This window comes from Macaca thibetana, chromosome 7 (assembly GCF_024542745.1).
Source record: "Macaca thibetana thibetana isolate TM-01 chromosome 7, ASM2454274v1, whole genome shotgun sequence".
NCBI classification, from domain to species: domain Eukaryota; kingdom Metazoa; phylum Chordata; class Mammalia; order Primates; family Cercopithecidae; genus Macaca; species Macaca thibetana.
In genome coordinates, this window is record NC_065584.1 from 34,940,853 (window position 1) to 34,961,746 (window position 20,894).

General features: G+C 48.2%; 1 protein-coding gene across 2 annotated transcripts in view; it reads left to right on the top strand.

Annotated features, from left to right (window-relative positions):
• Nucleotides 1–20,894, top strand: part of DPF3 (double PHD fingers 3) — a 278,067-nt gene that overhangs the window by 138,511 nt on the left and 118,662 nt on the right. For both annotated transcript variants that reach the window (XR_007727553.1, XM_050798846.1), the window contains exon 3: nucleotides 2,816–2,923. Coding sequence is in view for 1 of the 2 variants with exons in the window: in XM_050798846.1 (XP_050654803.1) it covers nucleotides 2,816–2,923 (108 nt within the window). In the remaining variant the exon portion in view is untranslated. The remainder of the gene's footprint in view (nucleotides 1–2,815; nucleotides 2,924–20,894) is intronic.

Sequence of the window (20,894 nt, forward strand, 5' to 3'; positions counted from 1 at the left end):
TGAAGTGATGGGTAGCAGTGGCCTTGGTTACCAGGGAAGACTGGTTTCCCCTCTTGTCTTCGGCCACTTGTTTCCCCTCCTTCATATCCCCTCCCCAGCCCTGGGCTCACTCCCCAAGGTTAATTTTCCTCACAGCAGCTGTGACTCCATCCTCCTTCCCCACCTCCATCTACCACACATGCACACACACGAACACATATGCACACACACACACACGCTTTGAGTTATGTGCCTCCTGTTCTAATGAGATAAACAACATAAGTCTCATGGGGCCCTGCTCTTCCCTCTGTAAGTGGAACTCCAGCACTGAACGTGTTGTTCCTATAAAGGAACCCTGGTGTCTGTCAGCCTGGTGAGGAGGGCAAGGAAGGGGCCAAGGAGCCCCAGGGGAGCTCTTGGGACCATTTGCTTGTTGTGATGAGGTGGATTCAAAGCAGACATGAAACAGAAGGCTGTTTCTACCCTCATGGCTAAAGAATCAAGTGGCAGCTTGGTGGATGGGGCGGGGGTCCGTCCTGTTGCATGGGTGTGGAGTCCAAGACTAGGTCAGCTAACTTGTGACAGTTAAAAACTGACATCTGTCATCTTTATGGATATAGAGAGCTTTCTCTTGAATATAAGTGAATCCCCATGACAGCCCCTAGGAGGTAGGTATTAATGTTATTAATGCCCTTGTCGTACAGCTGAGGCAATAGGCTCAGAAAGGTGTTAGGATGTTTCCCAGGACTCACGTGCTTTTCCTTTGCACTGCAGAGCGTCTCCGATCCAGCAGAGAAAGAATGAAACAAAAACAGCCCCTTCTTCTGGAGATTCGAACTAGCTGCTAAAATGAATTCTCCCAGAAGAATGGGCCTAAAGCTGCAAGCAGAGTGGCCTGGGGCTTCTCTGGTACCGCTGACCGTCAAGCACAGTGACTGCTGTCTCAGGGAGGGTGTAGGACCTGGTCAAGTGTGGACACTTTTGCACTCTTGCCATGTAGACCTTTAGGGGGCTGCTGGTGGGGCCAGCTCGCTCTTACTTACCTGTGTTTGATTGGGTTGGAAGCACCATGAAGCGGCCTCTGGGCTACGAAGGAAACCTAAGGCCCAGAGACGGCCGTGGGAGGAGAGGGGGTGCAGGGAGCTCTGACCTCAGGCCTGAGCCTTCACTTCTGGAGTCCCTCTTGGGTGGTTTGGATCTGGGTGGATGAGTCCCCTGGAGCCAGGAACAGCAGGGCCAATGGTCATTCGATTCTGACATTTCTGAGTGCAGGTCAGCTCTGGATTCTAAGAACCAAGGGGTGGGGAGCTCAGAATCTCCAACTTGCTCGCAATCTTGCAACCTGTGGAGCAGCTGTGTGATTAAACATAAAGAGACCTGAATATTTTCGTTCCTTTAATGCTGGGATAATTGACTCTGTCTTAGACCCATCCCGATAAATGGGTAGAGTTGACTGGTAAAAATGAAAATGAATGAATGAGTATATAGCAATGAAAGTTACATAGATTTTCTCTGCAAAGGTGAAGAATGAAGCCAGTTTCCCTTCTTAACTTTTAAGGGCCCTGAAATGGAAGACAGCAGATGGAAATCAGGTGCTGATGTTTCCTGAGCCCATGGTCCTAGGTGTGTGCAGTGACACTTTTGTGGTAGGCCGCCTGCATCCAGCAGCTGTCATGTGCCACATTTACCTGCAGAAGACAGAGTTGTGACTTTAAAGGGAAGCTGCAACATATTCGTTCATTAATTCAATGAGTATTTAGTTTGGTTCCGCTCTGTGTCGGGCACAGTTCTGATTCTGGGATTTCTGACAAGAACAAGACAGAAAAGTCCTTGTCCTCATTAGGCTTTTCTTCCTATTGGGGGTTGGTTGGCTTGCTGGTTTATTATGGGGGTTATCAGACACTCTCTTCAAGACTGCAAATCACCTAGCCAGTCTGAAAATTACCTAGCCAGTCTCAAATACCTGCCTTTTCACCCCTCAGCCTCCTCCCCACCCCATTTCCCTGGGAATAGTCTGTGGCCTAGCATGGAGAAGCCGCTGTTCCTCCAAGGCCTGTGGCTGCCACCGGAGCCACAGAGCTGTTGTCTGGTGAGCAGGAAGGCTCCTCATGGTGCTTGGCATGCAGCATGGTGTCAAAGGCCACACACACGGTGTGGCATGTGAGCCCAGCCCCTGGCCTCCTGCCTGTTTTTTTTTTTTTCGTAAGGCCAGGCACATAGGCTGGGATATAGAGGTATGCGGGCTCTGCAGGTCATGTGGCCTGGTCACCACAGTGGGCTTATGTTCTCATGGGGGCTACACAAGGCTCCATTTGCCTGCAGTGAGCTGCCAGCAGCCGGAGATGGGAGATGCCTCTGAGTAGATCTAGTGTTTTTGGTTCTGTCTCTTTGCGATGCTTCTCAATCCAGGCTGTCCATACGGTAGGCCAACTGACTACTGCTCCATTTTGAAGGAAACCTGCTTAACCTGGATCCGGATGGAGGGGCGGTGGATAGAGATCCACTGCTTTGGAGACACTGCAAAGGTCCCTCTTGTCTGAAGGTCCAGTTGGTGATCTCTCCAGGCAGGAGAGCAGAATTGGTTTTGGTGAAGGCAATGGCTCTTGTTGGCATGTGCTTGCTGAACAGCATGGTGGAGCTGACAGAGCCAGGGTCCTGGGGTCAGATGACCTAGATTCAGCCTTGCCACTGCCAGCAATCAGCTTCGTGATGTTGACAAGTCACTTCTCTCTGGGCTTCAGCTCCCTCTCCTTGTGAATGACAGGGTTAGTTAGGGTCGTTTCCAAGGCCCCTTCCAGCCTGGAGCCTTTAATCTTTACATTGTCTCTGTCCACAGGCCTTGCCCCGGGCCAACTGTATACATACCCTGCCCGCTGCTGGCGCAAGAAGAGACGATTGCACCCACCTGAAGATCCAAAGCTGCGGCTGCTGGAGATAAAACCTGGTCAGTGCGCTCTGGAGCTTGGTTGGGTCCGTGATGGGAAAGGTGGGAGGACTGGGCTGGGCCCAGGACAAGGTTGGTTTACTCCTTTGTCCATAGAGCTAAGTTTTCCGGGAGAGGGAACATGCCCACATTGTGCTCAAGGGTGCACCTCTGTGCCTGCTGAGTAGAAACATGACCACGCGTACACCCGAGCTTTTCTCCCCTCTGGGTGTCTCGTGCCTTCCCTTTGCCACCCCAGGGGAGGAAAGCAAGCAAGCAGGAGCAGCATGGGACCAGTTCCAGGATGACTTTCCCGACAGAACTGAAGGCTGTGCAGCTCTTTCGGGTCATGTGATACCTTTCTTGTGGCCTCAAGTAAAGAAATCTTGGCTCAGTTTGTATATTTCTGAGGAGAAGAGAGTACACTGTGGACCCTCTACCCCTTACCCTGTATGAGCTTTGGAGCATCTTACACAAAAAGGGGTCAGTTCACTAAAAATTGCACTTACCTTGGATGCGGATGGAAGAGTTTGAGTTTAAAATTTACCCGAGTGACGCAGATTGCTCTGTGGCCACACAGAAGGAATTGGTGGGGTTATGTTTATACTGATCTAATATATATACATTATTGAGACGGAGTCTAGCCTTGTTGCCCAGGCTGGAGTGCAGTTGTGCGATCTCCGCTCACTGCAACCTCCGCCTCCCGAGTTCAAGTGATTCTCCTGACTCAGCCTCCCAAGTAGCTGGGATTACAAGTGTGCACCACCACTCCCAGCTAATTTTTGTGTTTTTAGTAGAGACAGTGTTTCACCATGTTGGCCAGGCCGGTCTTGAACTCTTGGCCTCAAGCGATCCACCTACCTTGGCCTCCCAAATTGTTGGGATTATAGGCATGAGCCACCGTGCCTGGCCTATGCTAATCTAATATCACACTTCTGACTATGTGGCTGTCTTCAGACCTGTGTCTGTGTTGCAGCAAGTCAAGTGATTACCCTAGGCCCTTAGCTTTAAAGCCATCTTTGTTTTTGAGGGTGCCAGGCTGGGATATGACTCAGGGTGGTAGGGACAGTGCTGTTCAGTGGTGCAAATAGAGTTGACATACTTCCTCCCACTGTCACCAAAGCATTGCAGACTGTCAAGGCTGGCTGCCTGGCAATGGTACCTCACTCCTTCCTTTCAACACTGGTCCCTTAAGCTGACTTTGCTCTGCAAAAGCTCTACCTACAGTTCCAGGGTTACGACTGCTTTGATTGTTCACTTCAATTCACTTGAGTAGAAGTTTTATTTGTTTATTTTATTTGTTAGGGGTGAGTGGGCTCCAGATTCTTCAATATGCTCTCTCCCAGGTCTCTAGGGTCCTTATACCAATTTACAGACCCTTGCAAATACTCCAGGGTGATGACCGAGGTTGTCCCAACCCCCGCCTTGTTGCAGGTTGTAGGAGATCATCAGGGTCTCCTAGACCAGCACGATGCAATAGAAATATAATGCAAGCCACATGTGTCGTTTTACTTTGTCTACTAGTTACATTAAAAAAAGGAAAAAGAAACAGGGAAATGAATTTCAATCATATATTCCATTTAACTCAACATATCAAAAACATCATTTCAGCATGTCATCAATATAAAAATTATGAGATCGTTTATGATCTTTTTTGGTACTCTTTTTGAATTCCGTTGTGTATTTTACACATCCCCACATCTCTTTTTGGACTAGCCACAGTTCAAGCACTCAGTAGACACATGTGACTAGTGGTGACCGTATTGATCAGTGTGGTTCTAGACCTACATTCAAAGTGCGGTTCTGACCAGCAGCGGCAGCATCACCTGGGGCTTGGCAGACGTGCAGAAGCATGGTCCTCGCTCCCGACCTGTTGCATTTTATCATGATCTCCTGGAGTGCATCCCCAGAATGCATGATGAAGTGTGAGAAATGCTGGTCTCGAAGACTTATAGGTAGCTAGACTACAAGTCACCCTGGCATGACCATAAGCACGAAAAAAGTCTTACGTAATTTTTAAATTAAAAACTTTTAAAATTTATTTGACTTTGAGTAGGTAATACAGTTACATGTACAGTTTTTATTTTATTTTATGTTTTTATTTTTGTTTAGAGGATAGGGTCACACTCTGTTGCCCAGTCTGGTGTGCAGTGGCTCCAAAGAGCTCACTATAGCCTCCAACTCCTGAGCTCAAGCGCTCCTTCCACCTTAGCCTCCTCAGTATGTGGGGACTACAAGTGCATGCCACCATGTCTGGCTAATTTTGTCTTTTCTGTAGAGACAAGGTCTCACTCTGTTACTCAGGCTAGTCTTAAACTCCTGGCTTCAGATAATCCTCCTGCCTCGGTCTCCCAGAATGCTAAGATTACAGGCAGGAGCTACTGTGCCTGGCAGTTACATATTTTGACATTCAAAAGATAAAAGGATATACTGTATCATGAAAAATAAGACCCAGTCTCTCCAAAGGTAATCAATAGTAGCAGTTTTTTTTTTTTTTTTTTTTTTTTTTTTTTTTTAGATTCCTTCAAGAGATAATTCATGCATGCACCAGGAATTAAATCTATCTAGCTTTCCCTCCTCTTTTTACACAGCACAACCACTTTGGGTTTTGCACTTTTCAATTAAAAATGTGTCTTAGATATTGTCCACAGCAAAATGTAAAGAGTTTCTTCATTTCTTTTCTGTAATTACATAATATTCCATTGTATGAATGTACCACAATTTGTTTAACTGGCTGTTCTCAATTTTTGTTTCTAAATTTTCCAATTTAACCAGTGATGCAATGAATATTTTGCGTGTATATGAGGATGTCTCACATGTAAGTTGTCAATTTAAAGGGTTTTATTATAAGTGCTTGACACGTTTTAAATTATTAGTCTTTATTCTTAACATTTCTGTAAAAGTCTTGGTTAAGAACAATTTTTATCAGACTAATTAGGTCTCCTTTTATAGAAGCAAAGACGTTTAGCACTACACAATACCTTAGATATCACTAACTCCGATTCCTTATTTTATTAGAGTCTAGACAGTTTAATAAACTTGTTCAAAGTCACACAGCAATTTGTGTGGGTCCAGCAGAAAATCTAGGTTGCCTGATTTCACTGTTCAATGCTTTTTCTGCTTCCTCATACTATTGATAGGTATACTAACTTAAACTTTAGCAAGGCTTCTTCTCTTAAAAACTTTATTTTATGATTATAAAACTAATATATAAATTATTAAAATAACCAAGAGATAGTTGAAATTCCTTTAGTCATAAACATTGGAAGTTCAAGTCAAGCAATTTTAAGCAGAAAAAGGGAAGTTGGCTCATGTACCAGTAAATCCCCAGGTTTGTCTTGCTTCAGGCATAGCTGCATCCAGGTGCTCAAACATAGTGAGAGTAGTGAGGGCTACATGTCTCTTTCTTTCTTTCTTTCTTTCTTTCTTTCTTTCTTTCTTTCTTTCTTTCTTTCTTTCTTTCTTTCTTTCTTTCTTTTTTTTTCTTTCTTTTCTTTCTTTTCTTTCTTTTCTTTCTTTTCTTTCTTTTTTCTTTTCTTTCCCTTCCTTCCTTCCTTCCTTCCTTCCTTCCTTCCTTCCTTCCTTCCTTCCTTCCTTCCTTCCTTCCTTCCTCCCTCCCTCCCTCCCTCCCTCTCTCTCTCTCTCTCTTTCTTTCTTTCTTTCTTTCTTTCTTTCTTTCTTTCTTTCTTTCTTTCTTTCTTTCTTTCTTTCTCTTTCTTTCTTCTTTCTTTCTTTCTTTCTTTCTTTCCTCTTTCTTTCTTTCTTTCTTTCTTTCTTTCTTTCTTTCTTTCTTTCTTTCTTTCCTTCCTTCCTTCCTTCCTTCCTTCCTTCCTTCCTTCCTTCCTTCCTTCCTTCTTTCTTTCCTTCTTTCCTTCTTTCTCTCTTCCTTCCTTCCTCCCTCCCTCCTTCCCTTCCCTTCCCTTCCTTGCTTCTTTCTTGCTTTCTTTCTTTTTCTTTCTTGCTTTCAACAGGATCTCACTCTGTCACCCCAGCTGCAGTGGCACAATCACAGCTCACTGCAGCCTCAACTTCCCCAGATGGCAGCAGGCAAAGAGAGAGCTTGTGCAGAGAAACTCTTGTTTTTAAAACCATCAGATCTCGTGAGACCCATTCACTAGAATGAGAACAGCATGGGAAAGACCCACCTCCATGATTCAGTTATCTCCCACTGGGTTCTTCCCACATTGTGGGAGTTAGGGGAGCTACGAGATGAGATATGCATCGGGACACAGAGCCAAGCCATATCATTCCACCCTGGACCCTCCCAAATCTCATATCTTCACATTTCAAAACCAATCATGCCTTCCTAACAGTCTCCCAAAGTCTGAACTCATTTCAGCATTAACTCAGAAGTCCACAGTCCAAAGTCTCATCCGAGACAAGGCAAGTCCTTCCATCTATGAACCTGTAAAATCAGAAGCAAGTTAGTTACTTCCTAGATACAATGGGGGTACAGGCACTAGATAAATACAGCCATTCCAAGTGGGAGAAATTGGCCAAAACAAAGGGGCTACAGGTCCCATTCAAGTTTGAAATCCAGCATGACAGTCAAATCTTAAAACTCCAAAATGATCTCCTTTTACTCCATATCTCACATCCAGGTCATGCTGGTGCAAGAGTTGAGTTCCTATGATCTTGGACAACTCTGCCCCTGTGGCTTTGCAGGGTATAGCCTTTCTCCTGGCTGCTTTCATGGGCTGGCGTTGAGTGTCTGCGACTTTTCCAGGTGCAAGGTGCAAGCTGTCAGTGGATCTACCATTCTGGGATCTGCAGGATGGTGGCCCTCTTCTCACAGCTCCACTCAGTGATGCCCCAGTAGGGACTCTGTGTGGGGGCTCCCACCCGACATTTCCCTTTCACACTGCCCTAGAAGAGGTTCTCCATGAGGACCCCACCCCTATAGAAAACTTCTGCCTGGGCATCCAGGCATTTCCATACATCTTCTGAAATCTAGGCAGAGGTTTCCAAACTTCAGTTCTTGACTTCTGTGTACTCACAGGCTCAACACCACATGGAAGCTGTCAAGGCTTGAGGCTTGCACCCTCTGAAGCCACAGCCTGAGCTCTGCATTGGCCCCTTTCAGCCACAGCCGGAGCAGCGGGGACACAGGGTACCAAGTCCCTAGGCTGCACATAGCAGAAGGACCCTGAGTCCAGCCCACAAAACCATTTCTTCCTCCTAAAGCTCCGGGCCTGTGATGGGAGAGGCTGCTGTGAAGACCTCTGACATGCCCTGGAGACATTTTCCTCATTGTCTTGGGGATTAATATTGGGCTTCTTGTTACTTATGCAAATTTCTGTAGCCAGCTTGAATTTCTCCTCAGAAGATGGATTTTTTTTTTTTTTTTGCATTGTTAGGCTGCAAATTTTCCATACTTTTATGCTCTGCTTCCCTTATAAAACTGAATGCCTTTAATAGCACCCAAGTCACCTCTTGAATGCTTTGCTGCTTAGAAATTTTTTCCACCAGATACCCTAATCATCTCTCTCAAATTCAACATTCCACGAATCTCTAGGGCAGGGGCAAAATGCCCCCAGTCTCTTTGGTAACACACAACAAGAGTCACCCTTACTCTAATTCCCGACAAGTTTCTCATCTCCATCTGAGACCACCTTAACCTGGACTTTATTGTCCATATGACTATCAGCATTTGGGGCAAAGCCATTCAACAAGTCTCTAGGAAGTTCCAAACTTTCCCACATTTTCCTGTCTTCTTCTGAGTCCTCCAAACTTTTCCAACCTCTGCCTGTTACCCAGTTGCAAAGTTACTTCCATATTTTCGGGTATCTTTTCAGCAATGCCCCACTCTACTGGTATCAATTTACTGCATTAGTCTGTTTTCACGCGGCTGATAAACACATACCTGAGACTGGGTAATTTACAAAAGAAAGGGGTTTATTGGTCTTACAGTTCCATGTGGCTGGGAAGGCCTCACAATCATGGTGGAAGGCAAAGAGGAGCAATCCACATCTTACATGGATGGCAGCAGGCAAAGAGAGAGCTTGCACAGAGAAATTCTTGTGTTTAAAACCATCAGACCTCATGAGACCCATTCACTATCATGAGAACAGCACGGGAAAGACCCGCCCCCATGATGTGAGCATCTCCCACTGGGTCCCTCCCACAACACGTGGTAATTATGGAAGCTGCAAGATGAGATTTGGGTGGGGACACAGAACCAAACCATATCACCCAGCTAAATTTTTTTTTTTTATAGAGATGGGTGTCTCACTATGTTGCCCAGCCTGGTTGCAAACTCCTGGCCTCAAGTGATCCTCCTGCCTTGGGCCTCCCAAAGTTCTGGGATTACAGGGATCAGCCACCACACCCAGCCAGTCTCTGTGTACCTCTAACACTCTCTTCTCCTCATAGGGCAAGTGAGGGGGCTGCCAGCAGCTCCAGTCTCAGCACATACCATACCCAAAAGAAAGGCAGTCCCCCTCAACAACTGTGGCAGAGGAGGCCTAGGAAGGACAGATTAGCTGGCTGGGGTTATTTCCCCCCAACACCAATCGCTGCCACCCAGGAGATGGGACACTCTGGTTAATCATCATCATCATAACCAGAGTCTGAAGAGCACGCTGTAGTTCATACAGCATTTTCTTTCATGTCAGCTCCTTGGTCCCTACCATAGCCCTGGGAGGTAGAGAGGGAAGGAAGAGGTAAGAGGGTTGTGAGCCCATTTTAGAGGTGAGGGAAATCAGGCTGTGGACAGAGCCAAGGAGAATTTTCTGTGCTGCTCATGTATCTGAGAAGCCCATGTTGGTGGGACTGAGGCAGGCAGCTATTTCTCGAGTATTTGTGCCTTCTGCCTAAAGACATTTACTTTGGGCACACTGGCCTGCCAGTGTTTATGCCCGGCCTGTGGACGAACGTGGAGCAGCTGAGTTCACAGCTGGCTTTGGCCATGCCCCGTTATCGGGCCTGCCGTGACATGCAAGGGGAAGGGAAAGGAAGAACCTAGGACTAGCAGTTTGCTGTAGCCAAGTCCCCACCTGCACATGGTGTCTTGTATCTGTGATCATTTGAGAGGCTTCTTCAGCCTTTGCCCAAGCATGAGGCAGAAGTGGCTAGACCAGATTTCCAGTGGTGAAAGTTCACCCCAGGGATGGGCAGGGTCCTGGGGAAGGGCCCCATCTGCAGAGACAGGTGCCAGCCTTTGTGATGATCGGCCCTCAGGGGAAAAGTTGGGTTCCCCCAAGGCAGGCTTACTCCTCCACACCAGTCCCCAGATGCTGAGAAGCAATGAACAGCCGGGGCTGGAATGAGTCACATGGCAGAGCACCTTCTCAGAGGAACTTGTTCCCCTCTTTGGGTAAACAGACCTACTACTAGGCCTACTAAAAACACAAAAACAACCCCCACAAACCCTAGGCCAGATGCTTGTCATTTCCAAATCCTATTCTGAGTCTGAACAGCCGGGGCTGCGCCTGGCTCCCAGAATGTACCACCACGCCAGCCTGCAGCTGTGGGTGGTGAATGAAGAGGATGTCGGAGTGCCCTGGAGTCAGTGGTTACGAGCCTCAGCCTGGTACCTCCAAGCAGCCAGGGCCCATCTAGAGAATGAGAAACAGAGCAGTCAAAGAAATGTACCCACTGTCTTCCCAGAGGTGACGCAAGTTTGCATTTCAATTTTTTGCGGAGGCCAAAATTTCAGAAGAGTGACTTCATCCAGGGCCTCGGCTAGCCCATATGGTTTGTTTGTGTAAAAGTGGAGGGTGGTGCCCCCTGGGGGGTGGATGTTTACAAAATGTATGATGCCCTTTCTGGTGGGTTAGTAGAGCACGAGCTAGATCTCAGCCCCTCTTCTGTGCCCCTGCTGGGGGTCCCTTTGAGGGTACCACCTGCCCAACTTCCAGAGGCTCTGCCCTCATCATTCATAAAATGCAGTTTCCACTTGAGAGGACTCCTCCCTTTTTGGGGGTAGGTCCTCCCTCAGGAGGGCTAACAGGGCTAACTTGGGCAGTATTTTATAATGACTATCTCTTATTTTTATTCCACTTGATTTGGGCTCAAGGAGAGCTCAGTTTTTTGGCTGATACTTTGTGTGTGACTCAGGATAGAGTCACTGGCCAGAGTCTCTTGAGAATTTGCTGCAAATTCCTAGGAGGTGAGGACCATTTGCTGGGTGGACTGAGGCTGACCTTCCCAAGGAGAGGGGAGCAGGTGAAGGGAACAGAGGTGGAGATGGAGGGAGAGGCTCTCTTTTACACATTGCAACGGAATTGGTATGACCTTTTGAAGTACAATGAATAGTACCTACCGGTATTTAAAACACACATGCCCTTTGACCCAGACATTCTATTGCTAGGAACTTATTCTATAAATAAATATATGCATATAATATATATTGGATATATATTTTTTATTGTGGCATGGTTTGTAATAACAACAAAGAATGAAAACTTCCAGAAGATTCATTGATAGGGGGTTAGTTAAATATATAGTACTTGTATATTCTATGAATGGAGTATTATTTTGTCCTTTAAAATAATGAGTAGAAAAAAATGGAAAGATGTTAAAGATATATTGCTAAGTGGCATAAAAACAAAATACACAACAAAAAGCAAATGGTACAACATTGTATATAATCCTCTGGGCAAAACTTGCTGAAGAGTGATAATTTGCCCATTCTGAGCTGCATCTCTTTAAATTTATGGAAACTGGAAGGCTGAGGTTATGTTGTAAGAAACCAAACCCCAAACCAACCCACCCCCCCACCCTTGGTGCCTTCCACCACCCAGCCCCTAAGGATGCCTGTCCTTTCCTCTTCTTCCCTCCCAGCCTCCTGTGTGAGCTCCCTGAGCTCCTTTTGATAGAAGATGCTCCAGGAATCTAGTTATGCCTAGGACTCTTGAAGCCCGCCCAGGTTCCACCATCAGTATACCCTGACATGTCCTCATCTCCTCGGGGAAGAGGGAGAACAGTCTGCCTGCTCTTTGAGAGACTGAGGGGCCACTGGCCTGGAGCAGAATTGTCTCAAGGCATGAATTTCCTTCCACATCAGAGTCCTATGGACAGTGAGGAGATGTCACAAAAAATTTATGCCAACACTCAGTTTGTCCCTCCTGTATTCCTTTCTGTCCCTGCCTGAGTCCAGCAGTGATGGGCAGGTTTCAGCAACAAAGTCCAGGGGTAACGAGGGTCAGAGTTGTCGTTGACCTCAGGTCTGCGGAGCCCTGTCAGGAAACCAGGTCAGGGCAAAGAGAGGGGGGTGCATGTTCAAGAATCTTGAGGGCTGTTGGAGAAGATCTGAGGACAGGGCCACAGAACCATCCTTTTCTGATTCAGTCCCCTGAAGCACTTTGCTCATGTGGAATGAGTGGACATTCCAGGCTGGAAAGTGCGGAGTTGGGCCTGGGTGACATGCCAAGACCCCATCTCTACAAAAAATAGAAAAATCAGCCAGGTGTAGTGGGCACTGGTAGGGTGGCACTACTAGGGAGACTGAGGTAGGAGGATCAATGAAGTCCACGAGGTTGAGATTGCAGTGAGCTGTGATTGCACCACTGCTCTCCAGCCTGGGTGACAGAGGGAGACCCTGTCTCAAAAAAAGTGGGGAGCTGGGTCTTGGCTGACATCGAGTCATTTGTTCCTGGGTGAAGTTATTCCCTCCTGGAGTGACTCCCCTGTCCTGCTGTCCTCACCCCTCCAGTGTGGTAAATGCACCATCCCACTTCTGTTTCTTTTGTTGTTGTTGTGTTTTTTTTTTTGTTTTGTTTTTTTGTTTTGTTTTTTGTTTTTTTTTTTGAGATGAGTCTCACTCTGTCACCCAAGCCGGAGGGCAGTGGCATGATCTCGGCTCATTGCAAGCTCTGCCTCCTGAGTTCATGCCATTCTCCTGCCTCAGCCTCCCGAGAAGCTGGGACTACAGGTGCCCGCCACCATGCCCAGCTAATTTTTTGTATTTTTAGAAGAGACAGAGTTTCACCGTAGTCTCGATCTCCTGACCTCATGATCCACCCGCCTCAGCCTCCCAAAGTGCTGGGATTACAGGCATCAGCCACCGTGCCCGGCCCTGTTTCTTTACTATTTGCTGAAAATAAAAATCTGTCTGCATGGGGTAGGAAGGGCCTGAGACCTGGGAAGAGCTCTTTGGAATTTGAAAGTGTTCTCGGTGTCCCTGGACCTATGTGTTTCTCACGGCAAACGTCGCCCCTCCAGTCAGTCTTAAATAAACATCTTGCAACCTCCTACTTGCCTGGGCGTCTGAAGGACAACACACACAACATTATTTCTCCCCACTGACTGACAATTGAGTTCAGTGTTCTCTGCAGCTTTCACTTGGCCACAGAGGCAAACGCAAGGTGTTTCATGATGTAGACATCACAATTCTACAACACGAAGACTTGGGCAGGGGCCTGGTGCCACCAAGGGGCCTCCCCCGGACCATCTCCCCAAGAAAAGGGCTCTGTCCTTGTGAAGGGGGAGTGGAGCTGGCAGAAGAGAAAGGTGGAGAGTAAATATCCACCAGAAGGCCTGGGAGCACAGCAGATGTTGGGCAAAAGCCAGCTGATTAAAAAAGAGGCCTTTAACTTCACTTTCTTTCTTTTTCTTTTTTTTTTGAATGAAGAAAAGACAAAGGCTGGGAACAAACTTTTACTTGTGTCCCCTTGGAGTAAATGCCCAGATAGTCTGCTTACATCAATTTAGCATCTTTCAACCCCAGACCTTCGGTCCCCATGGTCTAGGACAGATATTATCTTCATTTAGAGGTTGGGAAACTGCGGCACAGAATTAGGAAGCTAATTTCCCAGGGGATCGTGGTGATGCCAAGGACAGAGCCCTACGGGGAGCCTGCTGGAGCTGGTGCCATGTTGCTTCAAGGCCCGACACACTCGCTTATCCTGGACCCGCAGATGAAAAGGGCTTTAGAGTTGCCGCTCCTCCCGCACCTGGAATGCACCTGAGGCCTTGTCGATCCCTTCTGCTCCAGGACACTCGGGGAGCAGCCTGGCTCTTTGCCACCCTTGCCGAATTCTGAGGGTGATGGGAAGGAGGGCAGCCAGGGATAGGGTTCTTTCTCTTGTGTTTTTTCTGTTTTTGGCAGTCCTTCAATGACTGGGGATGAATGACCAGGATGATCGCCCCATCACATGTTGTTGGGGGAAACTCAAACAAGAGGGCAGGCTCCCTGAAGACGGCAGTGGCTTTAGGTGACCCAAAGCAGAGAGGGACATAGACTGGCCAACAAGCAAGGCATAGGGGCCTGCAGAGGAGTATCCCCCAAAGGGGTTATCCAGATGGAGGGTTTGAGTCTCGCCTGCTCGAGCAGGGGTGGTGAGGCCTGCTTCACCCGCCCAGGGTGCTGTCCCTGCTGCGCCGAACTGCCAGAACTCTACAGATGGGAGCAGGCTGCGGCCAACTTCCCCAGCTTTTGAAAATCCTGCATCTTAATTAGTTCCCTACTGCTTTTGTACATGGCCCACATTTTAATAGTCTCCAGGCTTCTCCACCATTTGCTCTCTGATGTTCAGTGCGATTTCTCTTCTCCTCAAGACAGTGCCCCTGGCTCCTCCGACACCCTCCCAGTCCCGGAACAACTTAAGGAACGCCGAGGTGCCAAGCATGTAACCTGAGATTGATGAGCCTGTCAGCGGCTCCTTCTGCCCCCAGCCTTCCCCCTCTGCCGTGTGCTCTTCAGATGGATGAGCCAGGCGGGGGTGGGCAAGAGGGGGGAGATGGAGGAAGGGACCCGTGGAGCCTCGAGCCAGGTGTGAGCCAATGGACAATGCGACCTTCTCCCGGCCTGCAGAGGAGTCTGGCTGTGTCCTTCCGAAGGGGAAGGACGCCCCGGCTCCCACCCCCATCTGTCAGTGCTTATCTGTCTCTGGGCAGGGGGGGTTGCCTGAGCTTGGTACGGCTGGGAGAATGGATGCCTTCAAGTGCATCAGGGGGAAATGACCAGTCATTTATCTCTTTCCTGCAGTGTCAGAGCCTGCAGCCATCCATCTGGAGGCCTGCACCGGCAGCTTCGTCAGCTCTGGTTGGCCTCATGAGAAGGGGAGCTGGAGCGAGGAGGGCAGGGCATGCAGCCCCCACTCAGGCTGTGTCTATTATGTGCTGGAAGTGATCTGCTTCTTTTGCCTTCCTGTCAGTCTCAGGAAAGGAGCAGGGACTGGGGGACGAAGTCTGGATGTCCTTGGCTCTGCCCATGTTCCCCAGCTCTGCTGGTATTCTGCAGGGCTCTGGGAGCTTGGGCTGGCCAAGGAGGTGGGCCGGCAGCAGGCAGTGGGCAGGGCAGTGGCACGGCTGCTGCCAAGTGTCCATGGTCATATTTTGCTGTGGGACCTGCCAGAGCTACGTGTAGAGCATGGGTTGTGAGTTGGAGGGATCACCCAGTTATGCCATCGCCTGCTCACCTGTACCTCTGCCCACTGGGAGGTGGGCACCTCACCTGTACCTCTGCCCGCTGGGAGGTGGGCACCTCACCTGTACCTCTGCCCGCTGGGAGGTGGGCACCTCACCTGTACCTCTGCCCGCTGGGAGGTGGGCACCTCACCTGTACCTCTGCCCGCTGGGAGGTGGACACCTGGATGATGAGGGCCTATCGTTTTTTCATCTGTATCCCTAGCCCCTGGCATGAGGCTTGGCACATGGTCCACGGGCAGTAAAGATTTCTAAAGGGATGAGGGGAAGAGACATATCTGGTGTTTGATCTCAACCTTGGAGAACATGACCTAGCTCTCATCATCTCCGCTGCACAGATGAGGGAGGCTCTGCCGGGGAGGAGAGGGCTGGGGCCGCTGACCTTGGCTTCCCTTGCGGTTCCCAGCCTGGCCGGGGGACCCAAGTGTTGCCATCTTGCCTCTTTGGTTCTGGGTTGTAGGGGTCATCCCTGTCCAAATATCCTTGTTCTGCTGGAGGAGAGGCACCAAACAGGGATCACAAGGCCTAGGTTCATCCCTCCACCCACTGGCTTTGTGATGTTGGACAATTTCCTAACCACTCCTACCCCAGTCCTTCATCTGTGAGATGTAGGTCATGGTGGTTTTGCAGGGTTATTCTGAGAGGGTGTGGGATGGAGGGTGGAGGACTTGGCAAGTGTGAGGAGGCACTGTGATGCCACCTCCACACTGCACTGCCGGGTGGGTCTCTGCAACACAGTGCCCGTCCCCAGCACCGACAATGAATGTGCTGCAGATAGCTCGCTGCCTCGCTGGAAAAGTGTGTGCCATCTGGCCCAGAATGGCAACTCATTCTGCCTTAGAGTCTATTCATTTTATTTTATTTATTTATTTTTAGAGACGAGCCTTGCTGTGTTCCTCAGGCTATATTTGAACTCCTGGGTTCAAGTGATCCTCCTCCTGCCCCCGCCTCCTGAGTAGCTGGGAATTCAGGCATGTGCCACCATGCCCAGATCTGTCTTAAAGCCTTTTAAAAGCTCCCTGTCTATAGATGACCTAGAACTTGGCTGTGGGACCTCACTCCTATGTCCCAGAACTCAGCCCTGAGGCACCCATGGCCCAGGGCACAGAGATGAACTCGGAAGGCCTCCTCTCTGCATTTACTACACCTGTTAAACTGTGGTATGCCAGGCCAGGCCCATGTGGCTGGATGTTTTTCCCTGCCCTTGGGCTAGGCTGGTCCACTTTCTTCTTGAAGAACCATTCCTCCATGGGCTCACCCTGGTATGGCTTCACACCTTTGCCCCCTTTGCACTGACACCAGCCTCCCTACTTGGCCTCCATCCTGGTTCACTGGTGGGGAAGCCCCCTGCTCAGGGGACTGCTCCCCAGTGCCTACTGCCCCCAGGACACATCTGAGAACCACAGTGTAAGTACCATGAGGACAGAGCTCTGTCCATATTGTGCATAGCTCCCTCCTCAAGCACCAGACTCATTAAGAGGCTCCAAACATTTTACAGTAACTCCTCACTGGTCACCCCACATCTGCTCCGACACCCTTCACTTATTCTCAGAGTGATTCTGTTAACATGTAGGCATCATTATATCATGCTTTGCTCAACACCTCCAGCGCCTTGCCATTGCACTTGGGTGGACACCAACATTCTTGCAGGTGCCTACATGGCCTTCAGTGTCCCTGTAGCTCCCCAAGCTGGTCTCCTATCATCCCCCTGGCTCACCCTGCTCCAGGCAGATGGGCCGGCTTCAGAGCTTTTGCGCTGAAGGCTCCTTCGCCTGGAACGTCTTTGCCTGGATGTCAGCGAAGCCCCCTCCCTCTCTTCCTTCAGGCTTGCACTTTCCTGGCCACATTTAAAAGTGCAACCCCCTCCCATCACCCTGACACTCCAACTTCTCCTCCTTGGCTCTGTTTTTCCTCCAAAGCACTGATTACCATCTGTCACACTGAAGGTTTCACTTGTTTGCTTCATGCATTGTTTCTCTCCTGCTAGAATATAAATTCTATGAGGGCTGGGATTTTTGTCTCTTTTCTTCAGAGTCATTGTCCCAGCACCTAGAACAGAGTCGATACATAGTAGGTGCTTGATAATTACTTGTCAAATGAAGGGATAAAGTAGATTATCTTCCATTGTGGCTCTGCCATTATTTTTTTCCCCCGAAGCTGCGGGAGCAATGGCCACCCTGGACTTGGAGCAGCACCAGTGTCTCTGCTTTCCAGCTGCGTCTCATTCTCAGCCTCTTCCATCCTCTTACCTGCCTCAGATTCCATCTGTTTCCATCCCCGCTGGGTTCATGCCCGTGGAGGGGTTAGCTGTGCCTCACTCACCATGTCTGGTGGTCTTAGAGTGTCAGAAAGGTGAGGGGTTTTTGCTGAAAAGCACAAGGAGAGGGAAACTGTAGGAGGTGGAAAGAAGGGAGCTGACACTTTTTGAGCATTCTACCTGTGCCAGACACTTCACATGTGTTATCTTCTTTGGCCCCATAACACTAGTGGGAAGTGGGTTTTGTTCTCCCAGTTTTACAGATAGGAGATCAAGGCCAAGTGTGTGCTTTAGGGTAATGGAGCTGAGAGTTCACCCCAGAGCAGCTTTTTGCACTTTCCAGTTGTCTGTATTCCTTTAAACTATGCATTTTTTTTTTTTTTTTTTTTTTTTTTGAGGCAGTGTCTCACTCTGTCACCTAGGCTGGAGTGCAGTGGCATGATCTTGGCTCACTGCAACCTCCCCCTTCCAGGTTCAAGTGATTCTCCCACCTCAGCCCCTCGAGTCGCTAGGACTACAGGTGTGTACGATCACGCGTGGCTAATTTTTGTGTTTTTTGGTAGAGATGGGGTTTCACCACGTAGGCCAGCTGGTCTCAAAGTCCTGACCTCAAGTAATCTACCCGCCTTGCCTCCCAAAATGTTAGGATTAAAGGCATGAACCACTGCGCCCAGCCTGAATTTTTATTTATTATTATTATTTTTCCCTCCAAACTTTATTAAGGCATAATTGACAAATAAAAATTATATATATTTATGGCATACAATGTGATGTTTAAATATATGTATACATTGTGAAATGACTAAATGAAGCTAGTTAATGTATCTGTCACTCCACATTCTTGTCATTTTTTTGTGTGTGGGTGAGAACATTTAAGATCGACTCTCTTAGCAATTTTCATTGCTAATAACTGGAGTCACCATGCTGTACAACAGATCTCCAGAACATATTCATCCTGTCTAACTGATACTCTGTACCATCTGACCAGCCTCTCCTGATTCCCTGACCTTGCCTTTGGAAATGCTGCCCGCACTCGGTCCACTCCCACCACCCTCCCCGTCCTCACCCTCCTGGTAGCTGCATTTACCTGGTCTGCCGGCAGCTCAGTGGTGAGCTTCCTTGGGCAGTGTGGGTGTTTTTCTGTGTCTCGGGGTGGGAGAAAGCTTATCTGTGGTCCTGATATCTGGATGCTGGCACCCATCCTGGCATGTCTACTTAGGGGTGAGAGGGTAGGCACAGCCGAGGCCATATGGGGGAGGGATGAGTCCTCCTGTTGTATGGATATCCTGAGATTCTAAAGCAAGTGGTAACAGGGCCTGCGGGGTGCAGCCTGGGTGATGGGTCCTCAATGTGAACCTCATCTATTTTGAGCTTTATGAGTCACAAAACAGGGAGTCAAAGGCAGCCAAGAAAGTGGCACCCCTAGGGAATGAGCAGATGGATCCTTAGGCCTGCCACCATCTTAGGAAATCAGGTCTCTGACCCCCCTCCCCAGTCTCTTCCCCTGTGAGGTGAGAGATAACAATGCCTCCCTCCCTTCTCCCTCCTCACGAGTCTGACAGTCTGATGGGGATAAATGAAATAATGATTCTTAAGCTCCTTTCTCCTTTGTGTAAGTTGATGTATAAATCCAAGGAAATATGATGGGCTTAACTCCTCAAAATAATAAGCACCCAGACGAGAAAACTGCACGTTTGTATTTTTAAAGGAAAACTAGAGGCAGCTAAAAAAAATTGAGCACTCATGATCTAGCAGGAAGATTCTTTGCCATTGTCTGTGGGATTTCTCCCTCCCTTTTGCACCATAACTCTATCTCCAGGCCCCTGCGTCAGAGGGAGCCCATGATGGATGGACGGATGGATGTGCCTTGTCGGGGTGCTTCACCACAATTTCCCTTGGGGCAGTCTGTCTGTTGGCAGAGCACACTGCCTCCCGAAAGATGGGATCTCTTGCAAACTCGACAGCTAACAGACAGCTCCTCTCCTTGTATATTTCCCCAAAGAAGAACTGTCTTAATCTGTTTTCTATACGGCATATTTTATTATAATCCATATACGACTCTCAGGTTTCCAATCCTCCATCCTGAGCCAAATAACGAAGGAGAAGGAGGCAGAGGCTTGGGGAGCTCATGACATTCGTGGCGTTTGCATTTTTAAATGACCTGGGATTTAATTACTCACTGTGCTCCCATGTTGCACTTTCAGACTCATCTCGCCTGCATCCTGTTAATGAGCTCGGTGGCTCCAACAACCCAGTGGAAGCTTTGCTTTCAGTGCGTTGGGTGGCAGGCTTGGGGCACCTGTGTCAAAAGCTTGTGGCTTTGATCTGCACCCAAGAGGATGGCTGCCCTGTCTGTAGCCCTGAAGAGAAGAAGCCATTGCTCTTGGCTGGACCTTTTTTTTTTTTTTTTTTTTTTTTTTTTGCTTTTATTTGTGCTTTTTTTTGGTTGTTTTTTTTAAAAAAGACTTTCTATGCTTCAATCCTTGTTTGTCTAGGAGGTTTTTTCTTATTTAGAAACCGATTTGCTTCGGTTTGCACAGAAGCTGTCTCTGGTGTGATGGATCGTGCTGGAAGTCACCCAAGGAGTATCTCTGTTCCCAATTAGAAGTAGAGGCAGAGCTGCTTACGGGGGCCCAGGGAGGCGGCTGGCTTGGGTGACAGCTGCTGCCGCTGTGGAGAGAGTAACGATCCATGGGTTTATATCCATGTGTATAAAATCAGGCTAATTTAAAGATGAATTATGTGTGTGTTTTGGACCATTTTCTTTTAATGTTAAAGATTCAATGGCTCCTGTCGGGTTATGTGGGCCCCAAATTTGTGTGAGGTTCAAAATGAGTACACTTTAAAAAAATATTAAATCCTATATCCAGATGGGCCATAATCAAATAAAATTGAATACATGAAATCCCTAAGGGCTCAATAGAAGTGTGTCTGGGACATACATTGTGCAAGGGCTTGAACCTGTTACCTTTCTTTCCCCTGCACTCTGGGACCTCCTGTGGTCAGGAGGCAGAGTGCACCCTGTGTGTGTTTGTAGGGAGGGATGGCTGCCCTTTCACTCTGACCTTGCAGGCCTTACCCATCATGCTTTGCAACCAGGGTTTGCAGTGGTCCGCTAGAACTCTCTTGGAATGGTACTCAGCAGGTATTACGTACGCAACATTAAGAACCACAGTAAAATTCTTTCCATTTTTTGGAAGCAAAGTCATAGTCAATGTTACTTTTAATGCTGCAAACCTGCACTGTCCATTGTGGTAGCTGGTAGCCACGTGTAGCTATGGAGCACTTGAAATGTGGCTAGTCTGAATTGAGATACGCTCTAAGTGGAAAATACCCACCAGACTTTGGAGACAATGCAGATAAAAG